This window comes from Amblyraja radiata, chromosome 39 (assembly GCF_010909765.2).
Source record: "Amblyraja radiata isolate CabotCenter1 chromosome 39, sAmbRad1.1.pri, whole genome shotgun sequence".
NCBI classification, from domain to species: Eukaryota; Metazoa; Chordata; class Chondrichthyes; order Rajiformes; family Rajidae; genus Amblyraja; species Amblyraja radiata.
In genome coordinates, this window is record NC_045994.1 from 6532131 (window position 1) to 6548934 (window position 16804).

The 16804-nt window shown below is 50.3% G+C and overlaps 1 protein-coding gene across 4 annotated transcripts in view; it reads left to right on the forward strand.

Annotated features, from left to right (window-relative positions):
- Positions 1 to 16804, forward strand: part of adam9 (ADAM metallopeptidase domain 9) — an 85334-nt gene that overhangs the window by 27151 nt on the left and 41379 nt on the right. For all 4 annotated transcript variants that reach the window (XM_033013994.1, XM_033013995.1, XM_033013996.1 and 1 more), the window contains exons 4-8: positions 9134 to 9212; positions 10673 to 10749; positions 12651 to 12861; positions 14815 to 14880; positions 15549 to 15617. In XM_033013994.1, the coding sequence (XP_032869885.1) occupies positions 9134 to 9212; positions 10673 to 10749; positions 12651 to 12861; positions 14815 to 14880; positions 15549 to 15617 (502 nt within the window). The remainder of the gene's footprint in view (positions 1 to 9133; positions 9213 to 10672; positions 10750 to 12650; positions 12862 to 14814; positions 14881 to 15548; positions 15618 to 16804) is intronic.

Consider the following 16804-nt stretch of genomic DNA (forward strand, 5'->3'; position numbering starts at 1 on the left):
GAAAACGTTTAATGAGCTGATTTATTGAATTCAAAGCACAACTTGTCATGTCGGGATTTGAACTCTTGCATCGTTGTGCCACTAACAATGGCTGCAGTGTTTCTGTGCCTCTGTGTCAAGCATGATGGAAAGTCACCAAGAAGGAATTAATTTCCAGTGTGTGGTTGTTGTTGGCAGACCCAGTATTTATTGTCCGCTCCCAGCTACTTTCGTTTAGAGATACAGTGCGGAAACAGGCCCTTCAGCCCACTGAGTCCACGCTGAGACTAGCGATCGCCGCACACTAACACTACCCTACATGCACTAGGGACAATTTACAATTTTACCAAAGTCAATTAACCTACAAACCTGTAGGCCTTTGGAGTGTGGGAGGAAATCCTGGAGAAAACCCTTGCAGGTCACGGGGAGAACATATAAAGTCCGTACAGACAGCACTCGTAGTCAGGATCGAACCCGGGTCTCTGGCGTTGTAAAGGGCCTGTCTCACAAGCATGCGACTGCATGCGGCAAGCGCGACCTAACGTGGTCGCTTGAGCCGTACGGCCTCGCGGGGCTGGTTCCACTTCGATCGCTGGAGCCATATGGAGTTGTGCGGAGCTGGTCCCGACATCGCGTGGGGCTCCGAAAAACTGACACTGTGGAAATATTCCACGTGGCAATGGCCTGCCGGCCCACAGCCGCATTGAGGCCGTACGCAGCGCCTCGACGGGCGTGCTCAGCGTCTCAACGCCATACTCAGCGTATTGACGCCTTACGTACCGTCTCAATGCCGTACGCAGCGTCTTGACGGCTTACGCCTAGCTCGAACTTCCTGCGGACTTCGCTCGAACTTCACGTCAACTTGTCAACCCCGCTTCCGGTTTGGTCGCGCTCGCCGCATGCAGTCGCATGCTCGTGGGACAGGCCCTTAAGGCAGTAACTCTACCGCTGCGCCAGTAAGCCACTCTCTTCCAATTGACGATAGTCTGAGGGTCTCCAATGAGGTAGACAGACGGACAGGACCACTCTCTAGTTATTGATAGGATGGTTCAGTTGCCTGTTGATAGCTGTCCCTGAATGTGGAGGTGTGCATTTTCACACTTCTGTACCTCTTGCCTGATGGGAGAGAGGAGAAGAGGGATTGGCCAGGGTGTAACTCGTCCTTGATGATGCTGCTGGCCTTGGCGAGGTAGCTTGAGGTGTAGATGGAGTGAATGAAATTGGTTTGTGTGATGGTCTGGGCTGCGTCCACAACTCTCTGCGATTTCTCGCGGGTCTTGGATGGAGTCGTTCCGCATCATCATAAAATACTTTGTCTGGCTGTCTTGTTGCTGAATGTGTTCCATATGCGGCAGTTGCAGGGAATGGCACCAAAACAGACACAGGATGAGACCCACCCTAGCAGCGAGCCTGTAGTGGACGTTTACACTGTCTATAGCTCATTTCCCAGCACGTGATACTGTATAGAGATATGGGCAGCAGAGTGGCGCAGCTAGTAGAGCCACTGCCTCATAGCACCAGAGACCCTGGTTCAATCCTGACCTCGGGTGCTGTCTGTGCAGAGTTTACATGTTCTCCCTGTGACCCCATGGATTTCCTCCGGGTGCTCCAGTTTCCTCTCACACTCCCCAAAGACGTGCAGAATGGTAGGCTAATTAGAGTCATAGAATGATACAGTGTGGAAACAGGCCCTTCAGCCCAACTTGTCCACCCCGGCCAACATGTCCCAGCTACACTAGTCCCACCTGCCAGCACTTGGTCCATATCCCTCCCAACCTGACCTATCCATGTACCTTTCTAATTGCTTCTTAAATGTTGAATGTATTCCCTGCCTCAACTAGTGTACCTCCTCTGGCAGCTCGTTCCATACATCTACCACCCTTTGTGTGAAAAAGTTACCCCTCAGCTACATATTAAATCTTTTCCCCTTCACCTTGAATTGCCTTGTGTGCCCCTGTGTGTCTGATGGAACTAATAGCGACCTGGTGGGCCGAAGGGCCTGTTTCCACACTGTAGCTCTAAGCTAAAACTATATTGCAAAATACTGAGGAGCTTTGAGAGTGGAAGTTGCTCCTTTGCAGCCATTGTTCCAGGGTGAGTCTGCCTACAGCACATTACAGGAGAGGATATCTTTTTTCCACCTCAATTTATTCAGGAGCACTTAAAGAAACTGTGCCAGGGCAGAAACCCATTACAGTTTTAACGTTCTCCTGCCATTCCTGGAGTATTTGGCAGAGTAATCGGTCAGGAAATGGATGAGATGCCGTGAAGTGCTTATTGATGACCTAATGGGTTGTGTTTTGTTGCACAGACGGATTCCCTTGAGATAACAAGGCTTTCTGCACGCTCTGCATTTGCAGACTGTTTTTCTGCTCATGAAAGAAAGAGAGGAATAGTCAGGCTAGAGTCATATTCATATAGAGTCATACAACATGGAAACAGGCCCTTCGGCCCAACTTCAGATTCAGATTCAAACTTTATTGTCATTGTGCAGTGTACAGTACAGAGACAACAAAATGCAGTTAGCATCTCCCGAGAAGAGCGACATAGAATATGAGCAATAAATAAATATATTTACGTGCATATAGTCATAGTAGTGCAATTATTTTTTTCCTGGTGGAAGGAGTGTCCGGGGGGGGGGGGGGGTGATTGGCAATCACCGAGGTACAGTGTTGAGTAATGTAACAGGGAAGAAGCTGTTCCTGGACCTGCTGGTCCGGCAACAGAGGGACCTGTAGTGCCTCCCGGATGGTAGGAGGGTAAACAGACTGTTGTTGTGGTGAGAGCAGTCCTTGACGATGCTGAGCGCCCTTCGCAGACAGCGCTTGCTTTGGACAGACTCAATGGAGAGGAGTGAGGAACCATTTATGCGTTGGGCAATTTTCACCACCCTCTGCAGTGCTTTCCGGTCGGAGACAGAGCAGTTGCCCTACCATACTGTGATACAGTTGGTAAGGATGCTCTCGATGGTGGTGGTTGCCCATGCCGACCAACATGCCCCATCTACACGGCTTCCCACCTGCCTGCGTTTGCCCCATATCCCTCGAAACCTATCCTATCCACGTACCTGTCCAAATGTTTCTTACAAGTTCAGTGTAAACCAGCATCTGTAGTTCATTCCTACGCGGGTGTTTAAGAAGGAATTGCAGATGCTGGAAAATCGAAGGTAGACTAAAATGCTGGAGAAACTCAGCGGGCGAGGCAGCATCTATGGAGCAAAGGAAATAGGCAACATTTCGTGTCGAGACCCTTTTTCCGTCTGGAAAAGGATGGGGCGGCCGATCTCTACGTCATCGGGACTTCCACGGCCAGACCTCCGATCAGCAGGTTGAGTTTGTCCTCTGCAGCCGGGGCTCTGGAACTCCGGCCCAGCCGGAGGCAGTGGATCCGTTCCCACAGCCAACTTCCGAGGTCTGATCGGCGGCTTGAAGGCTATGGAACTCCGACCTTCCATTCCCACAGCCGACCTCCGAGGCCGACTTTGTGGGCCGGAATCTCAGCTCCCTACCTCATTGGCCCAGGTGGACCGTTTCAGTACCATTCGACTCCTCTTGGAGGCCGTGACCTTGGATAATCTGGTAAGGCTCTGGAACCAAAGTGCTGGAAAATCAGTGGTGTACGTTGCATTGTTGAGGCACCCCCCCATGTCCATGGGTTATTTGTCCAGGCCTCTGCTGCAACTCTGGAGATGCTACCACATGTGGACGTCTCTCGACCTTATCTCAAGTGGCCCAGTAATCCACAGTTCAAAGGGCAGTGTGGACAACCATGGGTGTCCAGTCCCGTGAGAAAATTGCCAACACAGCGTGCACACCGCTCACACGAACTTGTGCCCGTCCGTGATCACCATGGGGCGGTACGGTGGCGCAGCGGTAGAGTTTGTAGCGCCGGAGACTTGGGTTCGATCCCGACTACGGCTGCTGTCCGTACGGTGTTTGTATGTTCTCCTGTGACCACGTCAGTTTTCTCCGACATCTTTAGTTTAGTCCCACATGAACCAAAGATGACGTACAGGTTTGTAGGTTAATTGGCTTGGTATAAATGTTTTTAAAAAGTGTCCCTAGTGTAAGTAGGATAGTGTTAGGTTCGTGGTCGGTGCGGACCAGCGATCCCCACACATTAATACTATCCTACACACACTAGATGGGCCGAAGGGCCTGTATCCGCACTGTATAACTAAACTAAACTAAGAAGTTGGGGATGAGATGTTGTCCTTTCTGGTGAAGAGTGAAGAGTCAAAAACCTGTTCGTTTGATGGTGGCTACCTCGCTGTTTAGAGGGATACAGACTGCTGGACTCAGCAACTCATTGGGTCAGGCAGCATCTTTGGAGAACATGGATAGATGATGTTTCGGGTCGAGTCCCTTCGTCAGCCTGATTGTACAGGGCGGGGGAAAGAAGCTGGAAGAGGGGAGGGGCACGACAAAATGTGGATGGTGGAAATAAAAGCAGAAGGTGTGAGGCAGAGGGTTGGGAAGAGTTGCAAATTGTGAAGCCGGAGGAAGGAATGTAGGAGGAGGGAGAGGAGAGAAATAGGTGTGAGTGTAGGTGGGGCACAGGGGAGGGATTGAGAGTTTGGGCGTTTAATCTAATTCTGAAGATGACACAAAATGCTGGAGTAACTCAGCTGGACAGGCAGCATCTCTGGAGAAAAGGAATGGGTGTAGTTTTGGGTCAAGACCCTTCTTCAGACTCAAATCAGACGGAGTCTGATGAAGGGTCTCGACCCGAAGCCGCACCTATTCCTTTTCTCCAGAGATGCTGCCCGTCCCGCTGTGTTACTCCAGCATTTTGGGTCTATTTTAGGTTCTGGCCTGCTGGAGCTACGAAAGGAGCTATAAAATGGATGTGGAGAGTCTTGGACCAGAGGCCATAACTTCAGAATAAAAGGACGTACCTTTAGAAAGGAGATGTGGAGGAATTTATTTTGAAAGAGGTTGGTGAATTTGCGGAATTCTTTGCAGCAGACGGCTATGGAGGCCAAGTTACTAGATATCGTTAAGGCGGAGATAGATAGATTCTCGAATAGTACAGGTGTCGGGGGTTATGGGGAGAGGGCAGGAGAATGGGGTTGAGAAGGAAAGATAGAGCAGTCATGATTGAATGATGGGGTAGACTTGATGGGCCGAATGGCCTAATTCTGGTCCTAGACCGTTTGAGCTGTGGACACCATTTTAGTTCAGGTGGCCCTTTGGAACCACGGCTTAGCTAAGTCAGGGAATTTACCTCAATGGTGCATTTGACCGGCATCTGGCACCCATTGTAAAGTAGGTGACCCGAATTTTCACACAGTAATAGCAGAGTCATGTTACCAGATGTTACTTAGAGAGAGAGAGAGAGAGAGAGAGAGGGAGAGAGGATGCTAAAAAAGCACAATAGGTTACTGACGGGACTGGTTTGTGGGAGCTGACAAAACTGTTGTCCATCCAGCATGTTCTGCTTCATTTTAGTTTCAGCACATGCTATTTAATCTTTGTCCCCATGTCCTCATTCACCTTTTCCTTGCTCCTGAAAACACTGACCCATGTGCGTGCGAGTTTAGGGCTTCCAACCGTCGAGGATTCATCGTGGCCTTTCGAGAGAAGTAGCGCGGAAACAGGCCCTTCGGCCCACCGAGTCCGCGCCGACCAGCGATCACCCTGTACACTAGCACTATCCTACACGCTGGGGACAATTTACAATTTGCAGATGCCACATTTAACCGATAACTATATTCCAGGCAAATAAATGGCAGGTGGAGGGTGGAATGGGGTGGGATGGTGACAGTGGGGGGGGGGGGGGGGGGGGGGGGGGGGGGGGGGGGGGGTGCTGGGTGGAAATACTCAATGGTAAATAAATGGTGGCGCAGTGGTAGAGTTGCTGCCTTACAGCGCCAGAGACCAGGTTTCGATTCTGACTGCAGGTGCTAACTTATTGTACCGAGTTTGTACGTTCTCCCCGTGACCTGCGTGGGTTTTCTCCTGGAAGCTCCGGTTTCCTCCCAAACTCCAAACACATCCAGGTTTGTGGTTTCATTGGCTTGGTTTTCAGTGTACATTGTCCCTCGTGTGTGTACGATAGTGTCAGTGTGCGGGGATCGCTGGTCGGAGTGGACTGGGTGGGCTGACGGGCCTGTTTCCGCGCTGTATCTCTAAACTATATAAATACAGACAAAGTGCTGGAGTAACTCAGCAGGTCCGGCAGAGCATCGCAGATCGACACACAAAGCTGGAGTAACTCAGCGGGTCAGACAGCATCTCTGGAAAAAAGGAGTAGGTGATGATTCTGGTTGTGACCCTTCTTCAGACCGAGCGTCAGGAGGAAGGGAAACCAGGGATATAGATGGTGATGGAGTGATATAGAACAAATGAATGAAAGAAATGTAAAAAAGGAACGGTGATAAAGGAGAGGCTATGGGCTGGGTGAAAATCAGTTACAGACAATGAAACTCAACAAGACGACCTTGAATCTGGTACAATGGCTTGGGTGGGGGAGGGATGGAGAGAGAGTGGATGCAAGGGTTAATTGAAGTTAGAGAACTCATTATTCATACCACTGGGGTGCGTGCTACCCAAGAGAAATATGAACTAAACCAGATTAGACCCTCGGTCCGAGCTGTGGATGTGTTGATCCATCTACAGACACAGCAGCAGGGACAGATCATCAGGCCCTCTCATAGATGAACTGAGGCCCAGGCAAATTTTAGAGGCCCCCAAACCAAGATCAAGCAGAGGCCCCCTCAATTTTAGAGGCCACCAAATCAAGATGCCTTTGAAGCAGGCATGAGGCCCATGCCAAATGGCACTCGTTGCCCCCACCCCTATTCCCCCCCCCCCCCCCCCCCCCCTCCTGATGTTCACTTCAGTGCATCAGCACGCACATAGCTCAATGAAAGCTGGACCTTACACTGGAAACTTCGCTGGAAATCAGGAAGCTAAATTCTGCTGCGCTCAGACTTGTTTTTTTTGCCATCATGCTACATTTTGGCAAGTGAGGTGGAGTGGTGTTTTGATGGAACAGCAATAATTTTAGTTTAGTTTAGTTTCGAGAAACAGGCCCTTCAGCCCACGGTGACCAGCGATCCCCACACACTTACACTATCCTACACACACACACACACACACACACACACACACACACACACACACACACACACACACACACACACACACACACACACACACACACACACACACACACACACACACACACACACACACACACACACACACACACACACACGAGGGACAATTTACATTTTACATTTTATACCTAGCCAATTAACCCACAAACCTCTACGTCTTTGGAGTGTGGGAGGGAGCCGAAGATCTCGGAAAAAAACCCCACGCAGGTCACGGGGAGAACGTACAAACTCCGTACAGACAGCACCCGAAGTTGGGATCGAACCTGGGTGTCCGGCGCTGCAAGCGCTCTAAGGCAGCAACTCTACTGCTGTGCCACCGTGTTAATGTTATCTTTCCTGTGATTGTGCCTGATTTAGCTGTGTGTTTGTGTACGCGCGCTTGTGTATTGCTGTGCGCTCCTTCACCCCGCAACCCCCCCTCCTCCAGGGGTATTACATGCAACGGTGCTTCTGTAATGATGAGTCGGCTCTCCTGTACCGACTGCTCTCAATCGAGCCCAGGGCTGTCGTGCTGAGGGAAACCACATCTGCTGCCTCTGCCCTGGCCCTGGCCCGCTTCCAGCTATCGTGGGGAATCCAGCAGCCTCTTCACCTCCGGCCTACATTTTGTTCTCGTTAACCCATCTGAGAGCCATAGTCACACAGCGCGGAAATACAGTAGGCCATTCGGCCCAACTTTTGCCCATGCCCACCAAGATTCCCATCGAAACTATCCTGACCAAGTGGCTTTTAGAGTCATACGGCATGGAAACAGGCCCTTCAGCCCAACTTGTCCATGCCGACCAAGATAAGCTAGTCCCATTTGCCCGCGTTTGGCCCACACTGCTCCAAACATTTCCTATCCGTGTACCTGTCCACGTGTCTATTAATGTTGTTCTTGGTTCTTGGTTTCTTGGCCCTCCAAAATATTCCAAATGGAATTTAAACTGGAGGTGGACTGTTATAGTAGCTGCCTCAACTACCTCCTCTGGCAGCTGGTTCCATATGCCCTTCATGTTTTTATTAATTTTGCCCCTATCCCAAGAAAAGACTGTGAATTCACTCTGTCAATTCCTCTCTTGATTTTGTACCTGTATAACATCACCCCTCGCTCCCACGCACTCCAAAGAATGAGGTCCAAAGCCTGCCCAACCTCTGGGATCTAGATCAGGGCTTCGAGTCCTGGCAACTTCCTTGTGAATCTTCTCTGCACTCTTTGCAGCTTAATGGCATCCTCCCTACGAGCAGAATAGGATTCGGGCCCCATCCATCTACTCCGCCGCTCAATCATGGTTGATCTATCTCTCCCTCATCACCCCCCTTCTCCCCATAACCCCTGACACCCGCACTAATCAAGAATCTATCTATATCTGCCTTAAAAATACCCAATGACTTGGCCTCCACTGCCTTCTGTGGCAAAGAATTCCACGGATTCACCACCCTCTGACTAAAGACTCGACTGGACAGTTTCTTTCCAGCTGTTATCAGGTAACAGAACCATCCTACCTCAACCAGAGAGCAGTCTTGAACCACCATCTACCTGGGGACCCTCGGACTATCTTTGATCGGACTCAACTGGCTTTACCTTGCACTAAACGTTATTCCCTCATCATGAATCTGAACACTGTGAATGGCTCGATTGTAATCATGTATTGACTTTCCGATGGCTGGTTAGCACGCAACAAAAAGCTTTTCACTGTAGCTCGCTACACGTGACAATGAGAAGGAGTTTCTTCCCAGAGGCCATTAGGACTGTAAACTCCTATCTCTCCAGGGACTAACTTTACTGAACCATTTTACTGTCTTTTTAAAATTGCTGTTTTTTTTTTTCCTTTTTCTTCCCTCCCACAAATATGTAATATGTGAAAATGTGATTCTGTTCCATTCTGTTTGTAGTTTGTTTGCTTGGTTTTTTTTTGCACAATTCGCGAGCATTGCCACTTTTCATTTCACTGCACATCTCGTATGTGTATGTGACGAATATACTTGACTTGACTTGAATAAATTAAATTGAACCGAAGTACTGATTGTGTCTGTGTTTTCTGCCTTCAGAGATTTCATTGCGAAAGACTTCACCGTGTTTACTTACGGAGATGATGGGAAGCTCATTACATCTCGTCCAGACGTTCAGGTATGTAAAGAGATTATTATTATTATCATTGAAAACATTAGCGACGCAGTGGCGCTGGTTTCCGACGGGCACGTTGACGGATGCACGACACATCTCTGTCCTTCGTGCAGCTGGCAAGATCTACACATGCGTCTTCCATCCCCGTCTTCAGCGTTGGCCGTCCCGGGTAACGTCTTCCATGGGCGGGTTCCCACAGCACAACCTTGTTCGCTGGCATTTCTGGGCGGCGCTGGCAGTGACCAGCGAGCCTCATCCTTCTCCACCTGATCTTCTCCGTCAATGGTGGAATCTCCCCATGGAGCTAGGCGCTGGTGATGTGGTCCCTCCAACTGACATTGTGAACTTGTCTGACCATTCGGGTGCAGGTACCATCGTGAGACTTGGACAGTGCTTGAGTGAGTGTCCATGCCTCACACCCGTACAATAATATGGTCTCTACGGATTGGTACAATTGATGGCAATGGTTATTTTGTCCTATAAAGACCAGCAGAACCCTCTTCCACCTTTCCACAATTCCAGCCTGGCGGCTCTTCCTCAATGTCGAAACAAAGAACTGCATAGGGATCCGTCTTTAATCTATACCCTTCTTCAGAGTCCCAAACCAAAACGTTGCCTATCCAGGTTTTCCACAGATTCTGCCTGACCTGCTGAGTTACTTTGTGTTTAGTGTAGTATAGAGGTACAGCGCGATAACAGGCCCACCGAGTCCACACCGACCAGCGATCCCCTGCACACTAACACTATCCCACACACTAGGGACAATTTACAATTTTACCAAGCTTTTTACCATACAAACCTGTATGTCTTTGGAGTGTCGGGGGAAGCTCCTCAGTATTTTGCAATGTAGTTTAATCTTGCGATACATCGTGGAAACAGGCCGTTCGGCCCACCGAATCTGTGATCACCCATTCACACTCGTTTTATCCTGCACATAGAGGCACGGAAGGCAATAGACAATAGGTGCAGGAGTCGGCCATTCGACCTTTGAAGCCAGCACCGCCATTCACTGTGATCATGGCTGATCACCCACAATCAGTACCCCGTTCCTGCCTTCTCCCCATATCCCCTGACTCCGCTATCTTTAAGAGCTTTATCTAACCCTCTCTTGAAAACATCCAGAGGATTGGCCTCCACTGCCCTCTGAGGCAGAGAATTCTGAGGTACCTACGATCCTGCAGGTCTTTGGAGTGTGGGAGGAAACCGGAGCACCCGGAGAAAACCCATGCAGTCGCAGGGAGAACGTACAAACTCCTGCAGACAGCTCCGGTGGTCGGGTTCGAACCAAGGTCCCTGGCGCTGTGAGGCAGCAACTCTACCGCTGAGCCGCACTGTTCTATGCAAGATTCCAGCATCTGCAGTTCCATGTGTCTACATTTTGCTGCTTTCATCTCTTGGGTTCGTATGATGCTGGAGTTTGGAAAATGGTCAGTCTGAAATGTTTTAATATTTTTCCCCTGCAGGACCACTGCCATTTCCAAGGATTCGTGGAAGGGATGGAAAATTCCATGGTTGCTGTTAGCGCGTGTGATGGGCTCAGGTAAGGTCCTAGCTGCTCCCTGTGCGAGCAGGGTGTGAGATGAGCGGTGTTTAGAAATACAGCTTGGAAACAGGCCCTTCGGCCCATCGGGTCCACACCCACCAGCGATCAACCGGACACTACTTCTATCCTACGGTCTCGGGCCAATTTGCAGAAGCCAATTAACTTACAAAGCCGCACATCTTTGTGATGTGGGAGGAACCGGAGCACCCGGAGAAAACCCACGCGGTCTCAGGGAGAACGTACAAACTCCTACAGACGGTACCTGTAGTCAGGATCGAACCCGGGACCTATAAGGCAGTGCAGCAACTTTACTGCTGTGCCACTGAACGGGGTACTGATTGTGGATGATCAGCCATGATCACAGTGAGTGGCGGTGCTGGCATGAAGGGCCGAAGGGCCTACTCCTGCACCTATTGTTTATTGTGTCACTCTATTGTTTTCTGGTCTGTTATCTCCTGGTATACGTTCACCTGGCAGTGAGGGACAGCAGGATCGAATCATTGAGAGATACAGTGTGGAAACAGGCCATTCAGCCCACCGAATCCATGGCAACCACCGACCAGTTCTATGATATCCTAATTTCGCATCCACTCCATACACAGCCGATGTTAGAGTTTAGAGATACAGCGTGGAAACAGACCCTTCGGCCCACCGACTCTGTGCAGACCAGCAGGGAGGAACTGCAGATGTTGGCTTAAACAGAAGGCAGATGCAAAAAGCTGGAGCAGCTCAGTGGGTCAGGCAGCGTCTCTGGAGAAAAGGAATAGGTGACGTTTCGCGTCTAAACCTTTCTTCACACTGAGAGTTAGGGGAAAGGGAAACCACAGATATAGATGGTAAATAAGACAAATGAATGGAAGGTATGGAAAAAGCAATGATAATCAAGGACAGGTGGAGCTCACAATGGTCCATTGTTGGCTGTGGGATAGGTGATAGTGAGTTATCCCGAGAGGGAACCTCAACAGGGCAACAGTGAAACTAGTACGTGTAGGAAGGAACTGCAGATGCTGGTTTAAACCGCAGACACAAAGAGCTGGAGTAACTCAGCGGGACAAGCAGCATCTCTGGAGAGAAGGAATGGGCGACGTTTTGGATCGAGACCCTTCTTCAGACTAGTAGCATGATGAGTGTGGAGGAGGGACAGAGAGAGAAGGAACAGATATTAAAAGCTGGAGTAACTCAGCTGGTTAGGCAGGACAGGCGCAAAAGTTGCCTGAGTACATGAGAAGATGCCATGTACTGTATTGTGACCACTTTGCCATCTACAGCCCAACCTTTGTCCGTGTCATGCTTAGATGAGCTTCCTCTTGGATTGTACCTGAATGTGCCAAAATAAAATTACCAAATGAAACTCCTCCAACATATGGTGCCCAACGAGAGGTCACCAAGAAAGATCATTTAGTTTAGTTTAGAGATACAGCATGGATAGGGACCATTCGGCCCACCAAGTCCACATCAACCATCGATCACCCGTTCACAGTACCTCTATGTTCTGCTACTTTATCATCCATACGGGTGACTGAGGTTATGGGGAGAAGGCAGGAGAATGGGGTTTGGAGGGAGAGATAGATCAGCCATGATTGAATGGCGGAGTAGACTTGATGGGCTGAATGGCCTAATTCAACACCTATTCCCTATGACACCCTACACATTTTCCAACCTACTTCCAAACTTGCATGTTTTTGGGAAGTGGGAGGAAACTGGAGCATCCAGAGAAAACTCGCGCAGTACCGGGGAGAACGTGCAAACTCCGTAAAGACAGCACCTGAAGTCGGGAGCGAACCCGGGTCTGTGGTGCTGAGAGGCAGCAGCTCCACTGCCCCGCCACTGTCGAGGTGATAATGTACAAACTGGAAACTTTCCATCGGAACAAACGTGACTGTGTTTTGCTTCTGCAGAGGTCTGTTGCACATGGACAACGCACATTACGTCATTGAACCCTTGGAGACGACCAGCAGCTTCCAGCACCTGGTGTATCAGATGCAGGATCTATTGGAGAAGCCTTTGACTTGTGGTGTGTCCAATGAGACTGTCTCCATGCCCCAGAATGACCACAGTGGTGCTGAGCAGCATTCACACGATGGTCACACTATGACCGGCTTCCTGCGTGTAAGTCATAGTTTAGGCGTGGGGGGGGGGACCTGGCATGGGGGGGGGGGGGGAGTTTGTAATTTTGTAAGCGGCCTTGATGGGCGACCATTTGCAAACCTTCGGTAGGCAAGCAAAGAATTTCACTGTGACTCGTCACATGTAATAAAGTATTCTATTCAGTTTAGTTTAGTTTGGAGATACAGCGCAGAAACAGGCCCTTCGGCCCACCGAGTCCATACCGACCAGCGATCCCTGCACACGTACACTATCCTACACACGCTGGGGACAATTTACATTTATACCAAGCCAATTAACCGTGAAACCTGTATGTCTTTGGAATGTGGGAGGAAACGGAAGATCTTTGGAAAAAACCCACGCAGGTCACGGGGAGAACGTCCAGACACGCACCGTAGTCAGGATTGATCCCGGGTCTCTGCCGCTCTGCTCTACACCACCCTGCCATTGTTCTTGCCTCTTTGTCAATTCCCCATCTTCCAGTCTACCTCCTTTATGTACTTTTTTTCAAATCTGCACTTTCTCTGTAGCTGTATCATCACATTCTGCACTCTTTCTCTTTTTGCATTACCTGATGAATTAGAATTAGAATTAGAATGACCTTTATTGTCATTCAGACCTTACGGTCTGAACGAAATTTCGTGTCTGCAGTCATACATACAATAATACAATAATAAACAACACTAAACACAATTTAACATCCACCACAGTGAGTCCTCCAAGCACCTCCTCACTGTGGTGGAGGCAAAAATCTTAGGGCTGCAGTCTCTTCCCTCCTCTTCTCCCTCTGCGCTGAGGCGATTCCCCACCGGGCGATGGTACAAACAGTCGCGCGGCTCACCGAACCCCGCAAACGGGCCGGCTCAAACACCGCGGCCCAGGGTGGTCGAAGCTGCCGCCCTCCAGTCCAACGGACGCAGCCGCTGGCCCGCGGCTGAACCCAGGACTCGGGTCACCGCCGCCAGAACGCCGTCCCAGCCACCGGAACACCGTTCCAGCCCCGAGCCGGATCGCCCTCACGTGAGTGCCGTACCTCCCTTGAGCTGGGCCGCTCCGACGGGAGCGCCGTACCTCCCTCGAGCTGGGCCGCTCTGACGTGAGTGCCGTTCCACCCTCGAGCTGGGCCGCTCTGACGTGAGTGCCGTTCCACCCTCGAGCTGGGCAGCTCCGACTGGAGCGCCGTACCACCCTCGAGCTGGGCCGCTCCGACGGGAGCGCCACAGCCCCTCACGGGAGAGTCTCAGCCCCGCGCCAGGCCGCCCTCACGACAGCGTCACAGCCCCCTCACGGGAGCGCCGTTCCAGCCCCGAGCCGGACCGCCCTCACGGGAGCGAGCCCAGGGCAAGTCCTGACTGGCTCTGCCTCCGGAGTCTCGAGGTCGCCAGCTCCGCCATTAGGCCTCAGCGCAGACGGAGGCAGAGAAGGGGGATACGATAAAAAAGTCGCATTACCCTGAAGGGAGAGCCAGCAAACCCCGTTTCAACACCCCCCCCCCCCACCCCCCCCACATAAACACAACCTAAAAACCAAAAACTTAACTAGACAAAACGAAAAAAAACAACACAAAAAAGTAAAAACAAACGGACTGCAGGCGAGCCGCTGCTGCCAGGGCAGCGCCGCCACTTCCGGAGACTACTCTTATATGGTACGATTTGCCCCGATGGTGAACAAAACAAAGCTTTTCACTCTTGAAATAAATGCTCGCATTGAGTTTGCTTTCTTTACTACCGATTTCACCCTTGCCTACACTCTCCCACCATTCTCTCCACCTTAAACTTAATTTGCCTAAGGTTTCCAATGAGATTTTAACCCTATTTGTCTCTCCGTTGACGCTGCCTGGCCTGCTGAGTGTTTCCAGATTTTTCCGCCTTAGTTGAGGAATACTGTCTGGTGTTGTAGCAAATGAATTGGAAAGTAATTGTGTTTGAATAAAATTAATCCTTCTGTCATTTTCAGAACAAGCGAGCCATACTGCCTCAGACTCGATATGTTGAGTTGTTTCTGGTTGGGGACAAGGAGATGGTAAGTCTCGTACCATGGTACCGTAAGTCTCAAGGATTAACAAACTCATCAGGAAGGCTAGCTCTGTCCTGGGGGCGGGGTTGGATTCATGAGAGGTGGTCGTGGAGGGGAGGAGGATGCTCCTCAAACTGGCGGAGCATCCTGGACAATACATCTCACCCCCTCCATGACACATTAGTCAACCTGAGGAGCACCTTCAGCAACAGACTGGTTCCACCAAGATGCAGCACAGAACGCCACAGGAGATTCTTCTTCCCTGTGGCTATCAAACTGTACAACTCCTTCCCCTTCTGTCGGGGGGGGGGGGGGGAGGGGAGGGGGGGGGGGGGTGGGGGGGAGACTGATGACTACATTTCTCCTCATCTCCTTCCTCAAAGAACGTCCTTGAATTCTGAGGCTAGGACCTCCAGTCCTAGACTCCCACTAGTGGAAACATCCTCTCCACATCCACTATATCCAAGCCTCCCCCCCATCCTCCCCCCTCCCAATCTTTGCACTTCCCCAATCCTTTCCTCTTATCCATTCCACTTTAATTTCATGTCTCCTGCATTTTGTGTTTGATGACTGTTGGCATAAAATAAAGTTCTATCGTATTGTAACAGAAGAGAGAAGTGAAGGAATTCGAGTTGTGCTTCTATCATGTTTCTGCCTCTCTCTCTCTTGTGCAGTTTGACATAACCAGCAACGAGACGGCTGTGAGGGAGCAGATGGTTCAAATCGCCAACTACCTCGATGGAGTAAGTGCGCTTTCACTTCTTTCAGCCAAACAAAACCTTTCTTCATGTGTAGGAAGGAACTGCAGGTAGACACAAAATGCTGGAGTTACTCAGCGGGTGAGCCAGCACATGTGGAGACTTCCTCTTCTTGCGTATGGCGTGCACACCCTACAGTTGTAGGACAACTTGTTCTATTTGATCTATTTGTTTGTGCATGTCAGGTTGATTGCATTAGTCGAAACAGGGCGGACCACATGAAGGTTGCAATCTCCCACCCCATCTCTGGAGAGAAGGAATGGGTGACGTTTTGGGTCGATAAAATGTAATTTTATCTCTGTCCGGCCCACTCCCCTGACATCAGTCTGAAGAAGGGCCTTGACCCGAAATGTCACCCAAAACCTTTCTTCATATCAATTAGAGAGAGAGAGTGATACAGTATTGGAACAGGCCCTTCAGCCCAACTTTCCCACACTGGCCAACATGTCCCACATCAGTCCTGTGGTTCTGGTGAGTAAGTTGAGTTTGGAGGCACCAAATGGAAACAGGCCCTTCGGCCCACCAAGTCCATGCTGGCCATCGATCACACCAGTTCTATGTTATCCCGCTTTCTCAGCCACTCCCTACACACTAAGGGGGCAATTTACAGAGGGCCAATTAATCTGCAAACCCGCAAGTCTTTGTGATGTGGGAGGAAACCGGGGCACCCAGAGGGAACCCACACGGTCATAGGGCAAACTCCACACAAACAGAGCCTGAGGTCAGTATTGAACCCAGGTCTCTGTCACTGTGAGACAGCAGCTCAGCCTGCTGCACCACTGTTTTGCCACGACGGGCTACTTTGAAGCCCCTTATGGTCTAGCTAGTGTGTCAAGACTGTTTAGTTGTCACATGTACTGATAAAGGGTACAATGGAATTCTTACTTACAGCAGCAAAACGGGCCTGCAAAACACACAATACAGTGAAGGGCCTCAACCCGAAACCTATCCGTCTGAAGAACGATCTCGACTCGAAATGTCACCCATTCCTTCTCTCCAGAGATGCTGCCTGTCCCGCGGAGTTACTCCAGCGCACAATACATAATAAATAAAAATGCAATAAATGAATAAACCCATTGCTAGACCCTCTCCAGAGCCAGCACATCCTTCCTCAGATATGGTGCCCAAAATGCTGGTGCAAACAAAGGCTCCAGGTCCTTAGGGCAGTCCAT